The 16,853-nt window shown below is 35.7% G+C and overlaps 1 protein-coding gene across 3 annotated transcripts in view; it reads right to left on the reverse strand.

Annotated features, from left to right (window-relative positions):
- The window catches only part of PCCA (propionyl-CoA carboxylase subunit alpha), a 279,110-nt gene that overhangs the window by 156,711 nt on the left and 105,546 nt on the right, over window positions 1-16,853 (reverse strand). For all 3 annotated transcript variants that reach the window (XM_088136492.1, XM_088136491.1, XM_088136493.1), the window contains 4 exons: window positions 16,698-16,792; window positions 11,102-11,252; window positions 1,771-1,914; window positions 618-692 (listed from right to left, as the gene is read on the reverse strand). In XM_088136492.1, coding sequence (XP_087992618.1) covers window positions 618-692; window positions 1,771-1,914; window positions 11,102-11,252; window positions 16,698-16,792 — 465 coding nt within the window. The remainder of the gene's footprint in view (window positions 1-617; window positions 693-1,770; window positions 1,915-11,101; window positions 11,253-16,697; window positions 16,793-16,853) is intronic.

Below are 16,853 nucleotides of genomic sequence, written 5' to 3' on the forward strand. Positions count from 1 at the left end.
CATATTCACAAATACCTTGTATTTCACAAAGCCAACACCATTCCATACCCATGCATCCAATATTTTGTCTACCTTGAAGAGCAGAAATGCCCTTGCCAGTTAAACAACACTCTAAAAACAACTTAGTTTAAAAAGCACTTTTCATCACTTGTACAAAATTGCATTTCATCTTTTAAAAAAGCCTCAAAGCTAAAGAAATAGTAACATTCCTCACTGAAGCATTTATTACTCTGCAGAGATATGCAATTCAACATTTGTTTTTGCTGCTTGCTCTTCTAGTTATAACAACTACTATTTTATAAAAGCCAGAATTATGGCATGGCTAGTACTGTACTTTAAAGAATGACTATTGAGAATGCTTGACTTTATTTAGATGTATACCCCAGGATGTGTGGGTTGTTTTTTTGTTTGTTTTTATTGTTTTGTTTTGTTTTGGTGCACTACAACTCATTTCTGATTACCACTGATTAATTATCTTCTTCCTTGGTTTATAAAAATAATTTAGGACAGCTAGCCTTAAGGAGTCCTGAACTCTTCCAAATCTGTTAAACACTATGAAATCTGTGGTTTCTTCATGCTTTGAAAATAAGAAATAATAAAACGTCAGAATTACTTACATTTGGGACATGCAGGGGCTCTTCGTACTGAGACAATCTGCCAATAGAGGGCAGACCAAAAGATTTGTAAGGGTCCTGAAATGAAATTCAAAACACAGAGTGGTATTAACTTTGTAAGACAAAGCACAGGAAACAAGGTTAAGCTACTGGGAAACCAAGCATTTCCTCCACTTTAAATTTGGACCAACTATATTTTGTTTTCAAAATGACTTATTTTAGTAGGGTTATGAATCTGCTTCTTCCATTCAAGTCATGGAAGATTTGTTAAAGCTAAAAACTTCCTGCTGTGCCTTTATTAAAGCAAGGGCAATCTTTCTAAAAGAAAGCACAATAGTAGGGGCACAGGCTAAGGGCACACAAACGCACACACACATCAACACTCCACAGACAAGTACTTCTGGAATCGTACACAAGATTCAGAGTTTTCAGGATCATGCCCTGTATAAATTAATAACACTATGATATTTAAGGCATAATCCCCAGTATAAATGCAGATTCGTACTGCTTGACACAAACATGTGGATAAAATTTCCACTCTGTATTACTGTGTTCAAATTCTCAGACATGTAAACTTTATTTGAACAGCATTCAGAAGAACAGGAAGACGAGAAGTCTTTCAAAGAGCAGACAACAGAATAAAAATAGCATAAAATAATGTTTTACCCAAAATAAAGGTAACTGTACAAATTATTCTAATGCTGAATTTAGAATAGAAAACAGCTTCTTCAACATTTGATTTCAAATCCCAATAGCACAGTTTATAAAAGTTAACCTGATCAATTCTAAATAAAAAGGACGTTTTAAAAATGCCACTATTAGTTATAATATCTAGCCATATTGCAAATGTACAGCAATCACACACATTTTGTTTTCAGACCGATTTTTAAAAACGGGCTCAGTAGGTTGCCTTTGCTTTCATAAGTAAGCAATGTTGTATGAAATGCTGAAATACCATTATAGAATAATCTTTTTTCCAATATGGTATATAGCTTTCTCTAATCTAGAGAATTTTATAAAATGAAAGGAAAAAAAAACCTTCATTCATGCCACATAGAATGGAACAAGATAAAAAGAAGAAATCTTAGGTGTTTCCCAACACCTAACAAGTTTCTTCTACAGCAATTCTCCTTCCAGCCATTAACAGTTATTTTACCTCCGCATATACTCGGCATTCAACCGCCCAGCCGTTGATGGGGACATCAGCCTGCTTGTGCTTGAGAGGGTATCCCTTAGCAACACGGATCATTTCTTGGACTAGATCCAAGCCGGTAATGCATTCTGTGATGGGATGTTCAACCTGCAAGGTCAAGATCTGTCAGTAAGTAACAACACAACAAAACTTTCTAATATCTCAACCTCATAACAAAAATTGAGGGGTGAGGGTATTAATTTACAATATGGATGATCCTCTTGTTGTGCAAGATACACAGAACTGTATGTCCATCATTTATTGAAGAAAACAAATATAAGCAATAAAATTAAGCAGAAGAATAATTGCAGGTAATGGCTAAAATAGATTGGATGGATGGATGGACAGATAACAATACATTTGTTTTGGGGGGAGAGACTTTAAAAAGGAGAACAACTTTTAATCTAGAAATACAAAAGCATTTTGACTGAATCTCAAATAGCTGGCTGATAATCAACCCGTTCTGCTACACTTAACATGGCATGTACAGGAGCAGCCTACAATCTTCCATAGAATCAGACTAGCCTAAGTCTTACCCACACGCCTGCTTTCACTAACCTGTCCTGACAAGCAACGAGATTAGCGTAATCTTACATCAATGCAGTGTAGCAGAAATGAGCAGATGGATCCTTCAGGGTTTTTTTTTTTCCATCCAGACTTATCTCTGTAGTGCTTAGCATGCACAATAGCAGAGCTGGACCAGTAGAATCACTGCATGCTCTCAACAAATAGCTGCTAACGGCTCAGGATGATGCTGTCATGGGAATACCCTCACTCCCCGTTAAACCAAAAAGGAGAGGTGTGTGCACTAGTCTTTATTACTATTAAGACAGATTTATATAATGTATATTTAACTTTGCAAACGTAACTTAAAATGATAAAATAAGTACATTTAAAGAGCAAATTAACATAAGTGCTGATCTATAATATTAATGAGCACCCGGAAGGAAGGAAGGAAGGAAGGAAGGAAGGAAGGAAGGAAGGAAGGAAGGAAGGAAGGAAGGAAGGAAGGAAGGAAGGAAGGAAGGATGGATTTTCTTTTGTTGTAAAGTGCTATTGCAGCTGAAATACTATGTCTCAAGAAACACCATTTCACAAAGGTTTTTCCATCCAGAGTTGTCATACTTCATGTATTTTGTGACACAAGAAAAGGTCACTGAACAAACGAAGTATTTTATTTGAAGTACATTAATTGAAGGATAACATTTTGTCGGATGTAATATCCCTATAATGATCCTTGCCAAAAAAAAAAGAAAAGAGTAAAAATTAACAGATGGCACTTGTAATTAGCCCTCTGTGCATTTAAATTTTTACAGCACCATATTTTAAGATAACTTAGCCATTTCAGTGACATCACTGAAATAAGCACCATTCTAAATATTATTGGTTTTTTTATTATATGATTTAAGAAGCTTACTTTAGGAAGCTTGATACTTTCCAGGTACATCAATCTTATTTCATTGATGAAATTCCAAGAAAATTCTTCATCTACCTTGAGGTTCTACTGTATTAAATATGTAAATTATCACTTTTGGGGGGAACATTTATTTTCTCAGGATATCCAATTTTTTAAAGTACCTTTGAGATAACTATAACTGTCTCATAACTTTTTCCAGTATATCTGAAACTTTTAAAGCATTTTAAATGTGTTATTTTATTGTATTTTTAACTGAATTTTCATCCTAATATGAACTACAGTAACCTCACCAGAGTCACTATAAAGTAGTATTTCATTTTTTATGGTCAAGCCAGGATGAAACTCATTCAGAAAGCAAAATATTTCTATAACTTATTCTCAAAACATTTATCCACATTTATTTAATCAGTTTAATAACTGTCTCTAAAAATGTTGTTACCTGTTCCATTATATATGGTTTCTTTGTAAAAAGCAAAGATAAAAGAGTGGAGGGAGCAGAGGACATGCAAAGAAGTTGGATATTTCAACGATATGAACATTTTATCGAAACTACAGTTAAAGATTTTTATGTTTGTTTTATTGGAGAGTCTTTTTCATTCTAAGATAGAAAGTGCATGTTTATTTTTATATTAAGAACAACATAAATACACTGTCATTGTCGTTTTAACAGTGAATTTACTTATTTTCTACATTTTTATTTTTTTCTATTTACAGCAGCCATTTTTCATCAGGTTATAGCAAACTGGAAAGCCACCATTAACTCTTCCAAGAGGAAGGCTCTACCTGATTCTGCCTCTCTCCCAGTTGTCATCCAACAGCTAATTTACTAGGGTAGTGTTGTCCAAACTTGGCCACTTTAAGATGAGTGGACTTCAACTCCCAGAATTCCGCAGCCAGCCATGGGGAGTTGAAGTCCACTCATCTTAAAGTGGCCAAGTTTGGACAACACTGTACTAGGGTATAGTAAGGGGAGAAATAAGAACTAAGGCCACTCTATCAGGTCAGATAAAAGATGAGCAATTTTGTGTTCCTCTGTTCTAAGTTGCTTCTAGTCATCATAGCAATCAAATAATGATGGATTTAAAACCATCACATGCCATCCTTTACACATTGCACCAGGTTATATGTCTGATATAAGAAAAAAAATCTGGTTTAAATCTATTGCAAATATTCAGTTTTGATTCTAAACAGAAACACAGAGGAGCAATTGTTCAAGTTCACCTCAAAAGCTGAGGAAAATTCTCTGTACTTGAATAGACCATGAAAGTGAAACGCTAACTGCAGAGGGACAAACTGATTGAAGCGTGTGCCTTAATATATCTATCATATTAAGGCATAAACCAAACACCAAAGGCAGTCTTTTTGTCACTGGAATATCTTCTTGAACTACATTCATGTTGAAAAAGTAAGTATTTATGAAACCTTTTTACATTTCTTTCTATAGCCTTATTCAACAGAAAGGACATTTCCTTACACTTTTGTCAGGATCTTTCCTCATCTTCTCGAACGGAAATCCTGTCCTTTGGGTGGAAGGGTGTAACTGCATTACACTCCAAATAATCAACATCAACTCTTCTCCCAGTATTGCTTGACATACACATTTCAAACCAAGGTTGCCTCAGAGCCCACCCAGTTTCAGTAATTTTTAAGTGTACAAACATGTAAACATTGTCCCAAAGAGAATCAGAGATACAGAATTGTCTCAGGAAGAAAAAGACCACAATTCCAAAGAAAATATATTTGCCAAACAGAGAGAAATTTGCCAATACAGCTGGCACTCTGCAAAACGGACTCTTCCTTGAGTGCTTGGGGGTACGTCTGCCAAAAATGCTTCAGCTAAAGATATGAGTCCCTCGCAGGAGTATTCAGGTGCTGAGATGCTCATATTTGCTAAAGCTCCTTGGCCTGTGTCTAAGAAAGGAGGTATGCTTCTCCCAGACTGAGGGATGACATACCAATTGTCAGCCCTTTGAGGCAGACCAAGACATACAAAAAGTTCACTTTATTGATACAGGCCATAATAACAGAATCTTGAAAGCCTGACAGTGTTGCTCCTTCCCTCCCTCTTAGACCAAAGAGAATCAAGGTGGCACAATCTTGAGTTTCTTTCTCACATCTTTCTGTTGTCCTGTTGAAGTCTTCTCAACAGTTGCTGCATATTTTCTTCAAGGCCATTTCTGTATTCTTCTACATCAACAGAGGACAAAATTGCTTGTGGCATCTTCAACATTCTTCTACCCATAAAACCCTTGTGCTTACATTTTTTCTTCTCTTTCTTTCCTCATTCCAAAGTTGCTTCCCCCCCCCAATTTGATAAAAGCCAATTTCCTTAGTGATCCTTTTTTAATCTATTTCCAGACCTAACCAGGCTTATATAATCATGGCCTAAATTCTCACATTTCTATCCAGTCTTAGGCAAACATATGTTTCACTTCTCCTTTTTCAGCATTATTTATATTGCTTGCATTTAATTGTGTACATTATTTTTTTATTTACATTGTCATTTTAAAATAATATGAGCTAAACCATTACTTTCATGAATCATTTTTCTAACTTCGAAAAAAAGTGTTTGAATAGTTTGATTCTGCATATTTGCATCTATCTGTGTTTTCAACAGGTAACTCCTCTTTTAAAGAAACTTGTGAGTTTAGTCATTGTGTAAAATGGCCAAAATCAAGGCTCTCTTAAAACATGTTCAGGGTGGGTTTCTAGCTAAAGAATCTGGTACAGAAGAGCCTATTTTGCATTTCCACATCCTTTACAACATACATAGGTCAAGTGAGAGTTTGGCATTATGTTTCCAGTGTAACACAGTGATCAAACAAATCTGAAACAGATTTGATCAGTATATATATGGCTAAATGGCGGTGAGACATAAACCACAACTGTCAAAACAGGAATGGCAACAGCTTCCAATTTCAGTTTTTATGTTGCAATGTTGTCATTCTCTAACTGTGTCAAACCACTGTATTAGACATGCCTGCCAGGTTATTCAATCAAGCAGCCTGATTTTCTGATGATGATTATATACAGTATCATCTTCATGATATAGTCTATGCTATGAGATGTAGCTCTTATCCTTAGTCTAATATTTTTTAAGGGTGACAGAATTCTATAAAACCACAAGTGTGAACACGCGGTTAGGAAAATTAAATCATTTTATAAATGAGGTACGTTATTTTGCAGCCAATTCATTTTAATCGCTTATAATTAATTCAATAAGTTTTTTGTCCTGGTCCTTTCATTTTTTGTGGGTGCCTTTTGCACATGGGCATGTGTAAGTATGTAAGTCTGTATGAACAGCAGGAGTTTTGTCTGTTTATAACTTTTTTTTTCTGTTTAATGCTCCTTTTGGGAAGAGAGATATATCTTAAATTCTGAGTCACGTTCCTTCCAATAAACTTGATAAGAAAACTTAATTCAAAATAAGAACTTCATTTAACCACCAAACAAGGATCTTATTTAACAACATTAATAACCAAACAGCTGTGGCTGCTCACAATTTATGGTATTGCGCAGAAGTAGTTCTATTTGATCGTACAGATAAATCTACATTTTACTACACTAGGATGTTTTGTAATGGTAAAGCCATGGTACTGGATTTATTAACCTGCTCTATGTCCTCCATATTCTGAGGAACTCTAAAGCAATACTAATTCCTGAAACCTCTGAAATTTCATAGATTCCAGAGAAGGTATCTTAACTTGAAGTGCCTGTAATGCTGATATTACTTTATTCTTATTTTGAGTCCATTACTGTACATGTTTTCCACAAAGTCTGGCCTGCTTGTCCTATATACAATCCACAGTGATACTGCTGGCAGATGATTGCATATACCACATTAGAAGAAGAACATGTGAAAGCACCTCTAATCTTCTGTATGAAGTTGCTGGGTCCTGTAGTGGTGCTGCTGGTATAAAATTGGGAACAAAGTAGACATCCGAGTTTGTTGCAGGGTCTGATTCCCAGGTTAGCACCATCATTCTGTTGTTCCTTGCTGCTTATGAAAGTCTGCTTCAGGTTGGATGAATGCAGCCTAAAGCAAAGCAGGTACATTATATTATAGCTTATTAATAATGCTTCTGAGGGGCTTGAGCTATGGATTGTAGGTAACAAGTGGCGTTCTGTTCCATTTTTGTGGTCTTTCCTTCCTGGGAATTGATCTGGCTCTATTGATTTGCCTACTGATCTTGTTGGGTGGGTAGTTCAATCTCCTGAATGCCTGGTTTAATTGTATCAGATGAACATCTTTATCAAGCGGGTAAGAACAAATGTGGTTGTAGTATACACCTTGGGTACATTCACTAGATTTGGTGATGACTTCTGAGTGGAAGCTGGAAGCATGTAGATATGCACGTCGATCTGTTCCTGTATAACATGGGGCTTATGTATTAATTGTATAGTCTTACCACAATGTTAACAAAGTGGTCTTCTTCTGTAGATAGACTGAGGCTGAGGTGGATGGTGAGGTGGAAGTTTATGAAGAATTAATGGAATTTGATGAAAGATTCTTTTCCATGGGTCTAGATGAGGAAAAATTTGTTAGTCTGCTAGATACTACCAGACTGCTGATTTTTGTACCATACACTAACACAGCTTTCAACATTATGCAATAGTAAGCTTCAAGATGAATATAATGCCTAGATTATGTGTGTGTGTAAAACTCACTCTCTCTTTCACACATATACACATACACACATGTATATATGACATCCAAATGTTTATTCCTCTTAGATATTTTAAACCATTGATAAGTTGTTGAAAAATTTTTAGTGGGATGGAGATTCCAACCCTCCACCCCAGTTCTCATTATCTTCCAGGGGGCAGGGGTGGGAGCTTAATTTTCAATATTATCATTTATTTATATTTTGATATGTTTCTTTTTCAAAAATCATTATAGGTATAATTCAGTGTTTTTATTATTTGACCTCCTTAATATCTTGAGCTTCTTCTTTTACTGAAGATTTAGATTTTTTTCAGCATTACAATTTTGAAAGATTTGGGGATGGAAAATTAAATTTCTTTAAAATTCATATGAAAAACTGATATTTTAGGAAATTCTCATTTGAAGATTTCAGGTCAAATATTTCTGTTTTATTTTGTTTAGGGAAAATGTGGTCAGGGGGAAAGAATATTAATATTTAAACAAGCTTATTGTTAATCATTCTTTCAAAACATTTAATGAGTTGCAAGAAAAAATGGGGCTGCGTAAATCTGCCAGATGGAAAAATATTCAGTAGAACAGTCTCCCCCAATAATGAAAAAATGGGTGACCAAACAGTTAAATGAACTAAATTAAAAAGCAGTAAAGAAATACAACATAGGTTTCAGCCATAAGCTGAGCCTGCTCTTAAAGAAATTTTTTTTTTTTAAATTATAAAATGTTTTAAAGGAGGGTCCCTGCACTAATGATATAGGAAATTAAAAAGGGGAGCAGTATATAAGTGCAGCCACTAATAATATAGTTAAGGCACTGTGCAAAAGATTCCAAACCCCAAACTTAAATATTAGTGGGGGGGAAGCCCCCTTTTCAAAATGACTGTAAGCAAAAACACACCAGCAGTCTTCTAAATATAGAATTAAATATGGGGGGGGGAATCATGAGGATTTTAAAATTTGGCTCTTAGTGGAAGGAAACAAAAATAATATAAGTCTGCTAACTGACATCAAACTTTGAAGGCTGGAAAAAGTGACAAATCAAATGGGGAAACTGGTGATGAGGCCAGTAAGATTGCTACTCACCAACTTCAAATTGAAACACTAATTAGAGACAATATGCAACCAAGACAGAAGAATTAGAGAAATGTACTTAACAAACATTCTAATTAAAGGTTAGTATATTTCTGATAAAGTTAGAAAGAACAAATCTTCTCAAATTGTCTAAACAACATTTAAATAATCTCTCTACAGTTTCCAACTATAGTGGTTTCTCCATCTGGAAAGGTTTTCACTTCCACTGTGCCTCAGTGATCACAATGAAATTGTGAAAAGAGACACTAAGCTCAAAATAGCGAATAAAACAACATACCCTTGCTATTGCAAAAAAAAAACATCAGTAAGCGTCAAACTGTTCTCAACTTTCTTCTTTCTCAATACATAGGAAAATACTGAAAAATTCACTAGCAATCTGCAGTAAACCATTGCTTACAGGTAATCCTTGACCTATGACCACTCACTCAGCGACCGTTTGAAGTTACCACAGCGCTGAACAAATGGTAGTTACAACCAGTCCTTGGAGTTCCGGCCATCCCAGAACCCCCACAGTCACATGTTAGTGATCTGGGCACTTGGCAACTGGTTCACACGACCAGCTGCAGTGCCCCATGATCACAATTGTCACTTGTGACCTTCCTTGCCGGCTTCCCCAGAAAGTCAATGGGGAAGCCAGTGGGGAAGGTCGCAAGTCGCTGGGGTAAGTCTCCCCACCCATGCATCCTCCCTCAGCCCCTCTTGTGCTTGCACCACGCTGGCCACTTGCACCTCCCTCACACTCTCATGCACACCTCACACCTTCACGCACCTCCACAACCCACGCCTTGAACCCTCATGCACCCTCCCTGTCCCTCCCTCGCATCCTCACACACCCTCCCTGTCCTTCCCCCACACCCTCACGCACCCCCTCACTCCCTCCTCCACCTAGCAGCAGCCACTTACCTGCCTGCAGTCCTCGGACTTGCAACTTCCTGCCAGCTTCCCCACTGACTTAGGTTGTGGGAAACCAACACAACGTTGCCTTGCCTAACAACCGTGGTATTCAGTTAACAACAGCAACCAGGACTGCCATCACTAAGTGATGCAGTCGTGCTTTATGACTGCATCGCTTAGCGATGGAAATTCCGGTCCCAATTGCTGTTGTAAACTGAGGACTACCTGTACTATTCCAACCAACTTACACATACTAGAAACAGAACTATTAGAATTGTCCCTCCACGAGCAAAGCACAAAAGAAGGAAGTTAACAAACACGAACCTCACCACTGCACATTTCTACAGCACACTATTTGGAAAATTTAACTGGGGGGGGAGAGGGGGATCCAAGAAAAAACAAACTTGACAAAGGTTCTTGATCATAAGAACTGTTGCAAACAGAGATCTATCAGCTTAAGTGCACATGTTTATGTTTCAAAAGCCTTTACTCCACTACCTTTACTTAAATTGCAACCATTTCTTGTAATTACATTCTAGTAATAGTGCTGTAAAGATTACAAGTAACTTCTAGTCTAATTTTCTAGACTAGACTAGACATTAATTTTATTTAAACAGGAACAGGTTTTATTCAAATGCTTAGGATCCATCCTTTTACACGTGATTTTTAATTTAAAAAATAATATTTAAAAATATTTAAAACATTCACAAATATTGGGAAGATGAAGGAATAGAAAAATAGAAATTTTATAATCATGAATTTCTTGGAGAATAAATAATCATAGTAAAAAAAAATAGCTTTTTTCCAGAGCTCTCCAAATGCATTCCTTAACCTTTGGATTTAATGCAGCATGGTATATAGGACATGTTTTCTTCCTACCAAGGCTATTAGCAGAACAGAAACCATGTATTTTATAGTGTTTCAATAAATATGAGAGAATACATTTTTGATATAAAAATCCACGTGGACTTAAACAGAACTGCATAACCATTAAGTTTTTCTACTACCAAGATTTAAATAAATAACTAAAAAGTGTTATTTTCCAACAAAATCTATCATAATCACATATTTAGAAGAGGAAAACTACATTAAGGACAAAGTATTTTCTTAATTTTTTTGCAATGGATTTGCAAACTTAAAAAGTGCATAATTTTTAGCATTACAAGATCATTTCTAATCCTATCTGAATCATAAACACCATACCCCTCCTCCCATTTTTTCTATCCCATGTACCTGAAGTCTGGTATTCATTTCCAAGAAATAGAAATTTTTTTTTGAATCCACAAGGAATTCCACTGTTCCAGCAGATGAGTATTTTACAGCTTTAGCAAGAGCTACAGCCTGTTCTCCCATAGCTTTACGTGTTTCAGGATCCAAGAAGGTGCTATACAGAAAGGGGGAAAAAAACTTTCAAAAGAAATTCTACAAAAGTAAACTTGACTATTTTAGAAACTGAAATATAAAAGGAAAATGTAACAAAGGAACAAAACAAAACCCCCACCCCACCAACGCTGGCAGGGCATGTCACAGTATATAAACAGAGAGCAAACCCCATCCCATTCTAGCACTGAAGATGTTACCTAGCCGGGTAATGAAACATTTCCAAGAAAAGAACCAAGCTCAGAGAACCCCAAGGACTCCACAAAATGTAAAATAATTATTATGCTTGCTTAACAGACATTCACAGTATTATAGACTATTTGCTGAATACACAGTACACATTCCCCCAAGGGACAGATGCTTTCTGTCACATACCCAAAAGCAGATACCCCCAGCACCTTTTTCTTTTAGAGGAAGAGAGGAAGGCTTGGTCATTTTAAAAACTACAGGCAGAATTCTGGGAGAGGCTGGGAACTGAGGCCAGGAAAAGCATGGACTAAGACTGTTTCTTACAGCCTCGAATTAAAGTTTGATATTTCCAAGATGTATTAGTCTAGGAGAATTGAAACAAAAGAACAAGTGCTTCAAATTAATGCTATTTATGAAGAAATGGGCAAAATGTTCAGCCAGTAATTGCACTTTAGGTTTCTTTATTATTATTTTTATTGAGAGTTTTTACATAGATAAAAGCCAAATTCAGAAATATATAAAGAGAAAACAAGAAAAGAAAAAGCGCATAAAACAATACAGTTAAAGAAAGAAAAAAAAAGATAATTAAAGAAGCTACTTCCGCCCTTCTTTATAATAAGTAGTCCTTTGCGTATGAACTTTTATGCAGTTCATCTGTGAACACAGAGGTGGCTCTGTAATCCCAGGCTGGAAGTGCAAAGTCTAGCACAATGGGGGCACTAGCAGTCCATTGTTACAATAACTGTAGGTGTTATTCTGTGACACCACTCACAATTTTCCATCAGTTCTTGGTGGCACCTGTCTTCAAAGCCAGTGGAGGCTTCATAGCACAGGGCTCGCCGGCGGGTTCTGTCAGCAGCCGCAGCTTCTAGTTCCCTTGGCTGGATGTCACAGTGGCGTAAGGTTTTCTTCACAGCATCTTTGTAGCACTTGCATGAATGACCTCAAGGTCTCTTTCCGATCTCCAGTTCACCATAAGCAACTGGCAAGGCATATGGTGGTCACTCATTCTGATGATATGTCCCACCCACCACATCTGGTGTTTCTGTTGTGCCCTTCTTTACAGCACTTACAAACAAACTCATTATCCCGCCTCCCTCTTTAACATTACAATAGTCCCTTCAGACCCTTATTCAATTCTTTTTCAATCATCAAATCCAGAAATTATCATTTCACTTTTTCCATTTTCAGCAAAAAGTCCATAAAAGGTTTCCAGTCTTCTATAAAATACTTATTGTTTTGTCCCTGACCAAACATGTCAGTTTCGCCATTTCTGCTAATTCTGCCAACTTCACAATCCATTCCTCGGTTGTGGGTATTTCAATATTTCTCCATCTTTGTGCATATAATAATCTTGCTGCAGTTACCATATATAAAATCAGTCTTCCATAAGTCTTTTCTAATTGATTATCCATAAGCCCCAATAAAAAAGGTTCTGGTTTCATCTCAATATTAATCTTCAAAATTCTTTGTATCACCATATGTATTTGTTTCCTTTTTTTGTTGTTGTTGCTTTTTCACAAGTTCATCATGCATGGTAAAATGTCCCTTCACATTTTTCACATTTCCATCATTGACTAGAAGTACCTTTATACATCTTAGATAATTTTTCTGGTGTCATATACCAATGGTACATCATTTTATAAAAACTGTCTCTTAAATTATAACACAATGTGAATTTTAGTCCTTTTATCCATATTGTCTCTCATTGATCCATCTGTATATTGTAACAAAATTCTTCACCCATTTTATCATGTAATCTCAATACAAGTTTATACATTTTTGCAATCACATGTTCTTCATTCATGCACAATTCATTTTCAAATCCTATCTTATGTTGTTCAATCCTCATTACCACCTTTTTATCTATACTAAATCTTTCTCTTAATTGTGCATATGAAAACCATTGAAAACTAAATCCCTTTGCAGTTAATTGTTCTCTTGACTTCATCTTAAGTTGTCCATCTTCTTGAATTAATAAGTCTTGATATGTTAACCATTTCTCCTTGCCTGCTGTTTATTTTCTATAAAATGCTTCCTGTGCTGAGACCACAGTAATTGCACTTTAGTTTCTGTGCTGTTAAGTCTTATTGTCTTTATATCTATGTATAATTTTGTATAATTTCAGCCTTTAGCCATACTCAGTCTGTTACACTTGCCATCTTTTATCTTTTATTGGTTTTATTGTAATTTCTTTGCCTGATTGTTGTGAGCCACCCAGAGTCGTTGGGAGTCAGGCAGCACATGAATTTAATAAATTATTGTTGTTGTTGTTGTTATTCCCAATTAGCATTTAATCATACTTTTACAGGCTGGATATGAATATATTATTTTAAGCTACAATCCTCTTGTGGTCTGGTACAATTTTAAACTTGCTCCAATTTCTTTACAGATACCTTTTTTAAAATTTGTAGCAAAGCAATGGTGGCCTACTCAGAGTACTACATTTTCTTTTATCAGTTTCTTTTCAGCTGTTTTCCCATGAAACTGCTTTTGTACCAATGAAATTTCGCCAATAAATGTTTGCATTGTTATATTTACACTGTAAAAGGACTATTTTTCATTATGTTGTTTTCTTCTTCCAATAAAGTTTTATTTTATTTCTCTCTTATTAGATTAGTTGATCTCCCATGAAAGGGCTGAATCCTACAGCCACATGCCTGCATGCTGTACAACTAGGATACGGCTTTATAGAAATTATTTTAACTTTTGTCTTTTGAGCTTTTAATTGCTGGAAAGACCGCACACTGCATATGAGTTCTGTCTGTTACACCCCAAGGTTAGCAATAGGAGTGATTAGTTAAATAATATTTTAATCCTTTAAAATGCAAACACCATACAGGTAGTCCTCACTTAATGACCACAATAGGGACCAGAAAATTGGTTGTTAAGCAGGGTGGTCGTTAAGCGAGTCACCACCTGACCGGATCCAATTTTATAATCATTTTTATGATAGTTGTTAAACAAATCACTGCAGTTAAGCAAATCATATGGTTGCTAAGAGAATCACGTAATCATTAAATGAATCCAGCTTCCTCAATGGACGGTTTCTGATGGAATTCATTTAACAACCATGTGGTTTGCTTAGCGACCATGTGTTTCACTTAATGACCATCATACAAGGGTTGCAAATCACGATCACATGACCGCGGGGCGGTGGTATGACAGTTTGCAACTATCGTAAGTGCGAGTACAGGCCGTAAAGCACTTTTTCTGAGGCTGTCGTAACTTCAAATTGTCATTAAATGAACAGTCATTAAGTGAGAACTACCTATAATATTATTCCACCATATAAACACATCAGTGAAACTTTCATTCACTACTCTTACTAAATCACTACAGTGAGTTTAGAAGAAAATATAAGGCACATCAGTAATATACATTTTAAGAATTTTAAGAATCATAGCTAGTGAATTAAGAAACACCTCCTATTACTTGAGTTTATGATTTAGAATACAAAAGTAAACAATATCTCCAGTTTGCAATGTTTTATGTAGCCATTCACAGTCTGCTTGTTTTTCTTTGTTATAGACAAATGAGTAAGCCATTATAGCAGAAAGTTCCAGAGAAAAATTTGAAATGAAAACCCCAAAGCTTCAAACTGAACTGCCATTTCAACTTTAGCCTACAACACTGTATCTGACATCCAATGACAGTAACAGCTTGCATTTTAAATTATTGTCTCAACTTACCCTAAAACTGAAAGTTTTAATTTTCTGTTTTTCTTACTTTGATTCATCTGTTCACACAGCATGGTTCCTCCTCTCTCCACCCTGGGCACAGCTGTTTCTTCTGCCTTGGAGTGCAGTTGTGAAGCCCTCTTGGGACTCACTCTCAAGACTGCTCCCCAGCCTGCAAGTCTCCTCACTACAGGACACTAAATATATCATCTTCCAGAGGCCAAAGGCTTATCAACTCAGGAAAATATATATCCTGGCAATGCCTTTTCATTGTATTCTGACAGTACTTCAAAACACTCAAAGTTTTTATTTACCTTTGCAAATGTTCACAATGTTTATCTACCAGAGCATGTGTGACACATAAAGCAGTACAGAATATACAGATTTTTTATTTAAAAAAGTGTAATCTCACAATCTGTCTCTATTCTCATCTACCCCTACTCAATGCAAGGACCAACAAGTATTTTATTATGCTTCTTATATTAGTGCAGTAAATCAAACAAATGTAATAATCTGAACAGCAAGAGAATCAAAGAATAAACTGTGCAACAGAAGGTACTTCCTGTGTTCAAAATGGTTTTAAAATCTGTGTTTATTAAGCTCCTATAAAGGAGCTAGGCAACATACAGGAATAAAGATAAATAAAGTCAGTGTGCCTGTTCATCATCTAAGAAAATAAAACACACTAGGGAAGGAAGGAAAAACAGAGAAGGGACATAGCAGTTGGATAAATAAGAGATTATTTCAAAAGGATCTGCAAAATTCACAATACTCTTGTTTTCCTGAAACATCGCTGCTGCATATTCAATCTTTACCTCAAAGCAGTAAAACAAATCATATCTTGGTGAACAATGCACACACACAGAGTGAATTTATGACATATTCACCTCCTTCTTCATTAGTACGTACAAGCCTACATTCAGAGAAACTTTTATGAACATACACATAAGGGCAATTCTGCCGTGCATCAGCAATTCCCTGGATCAGGAGGGAGTCAATAGCTGAGTAGAAGCAAACATGATTGTTTAGACTGAAGGAGAATATAGTGCATGACTATGAAATGTATGTAAAAACTAGGAATCTCTCTGAGTAATCAGTTCACTACCAGATTGTAATACAATGGGGTGATTTAATAAAGCACTAAATTTTTATTTATCACAGCAGTGAAGCCTTTATGAAATACAGCATCCATATAATGCTATGGGAAAACCACATACAAATGTTTTCTGTTATCTGAAATGAGATTATTCCATATGTTACTAATTATTATTAAAGGTGCTCTAGCATTTGAAATGCTAAAATATAATACTTTTATTCTGAAGGAATCAGAATCCAGAAAGAGAACTCTCTCCCATCAAAGGATTTTTCAGGCACAAAGCATTATCACCAAATAATATTGCAACCATTAAAACAGCAGTTTACTCTGTTTAAATTTTTTAAAAGCTCATGAAAGGACTTCAGATTAGCAAATAATTCACTGATACTCACTTTCCAACCACTATTAAGATTATATTATACAATTCAATGTTAGTATGTTATGGAAGTTTCTTTCTGCCCATAAAATTGTGTAGTGCACTCACCTTGGTGCCTCTTCAATAACTTTCTGATTTCTTCTCTGAATTGAACATTCCCTTTCATTCAGCCATAATGCATTGTCATGTTTGTCAGCCAATACCTAATAAGAAGTCAGTGTTAATTGTTAAAAAAATATATTTATTCTTTCTCTACTTCAAGTA

The sequence above is a fragment of the Python bivittatus genome, unplaced genomic scaffold (assembly GCF_059951505.1).
Source record: "Python bivittatus isolate LINGU-HERP-01145 unplaced genomic scaffold, Pbiv_v1 ctg000060_np1212, whole genome shotgun sequence".
Classification (NCBI taxonomy): Eukaryota; Metazoa; Chordata; class Lepidosauria; order Squamata; family Pythonidae; genus Python; species Python bivittatus.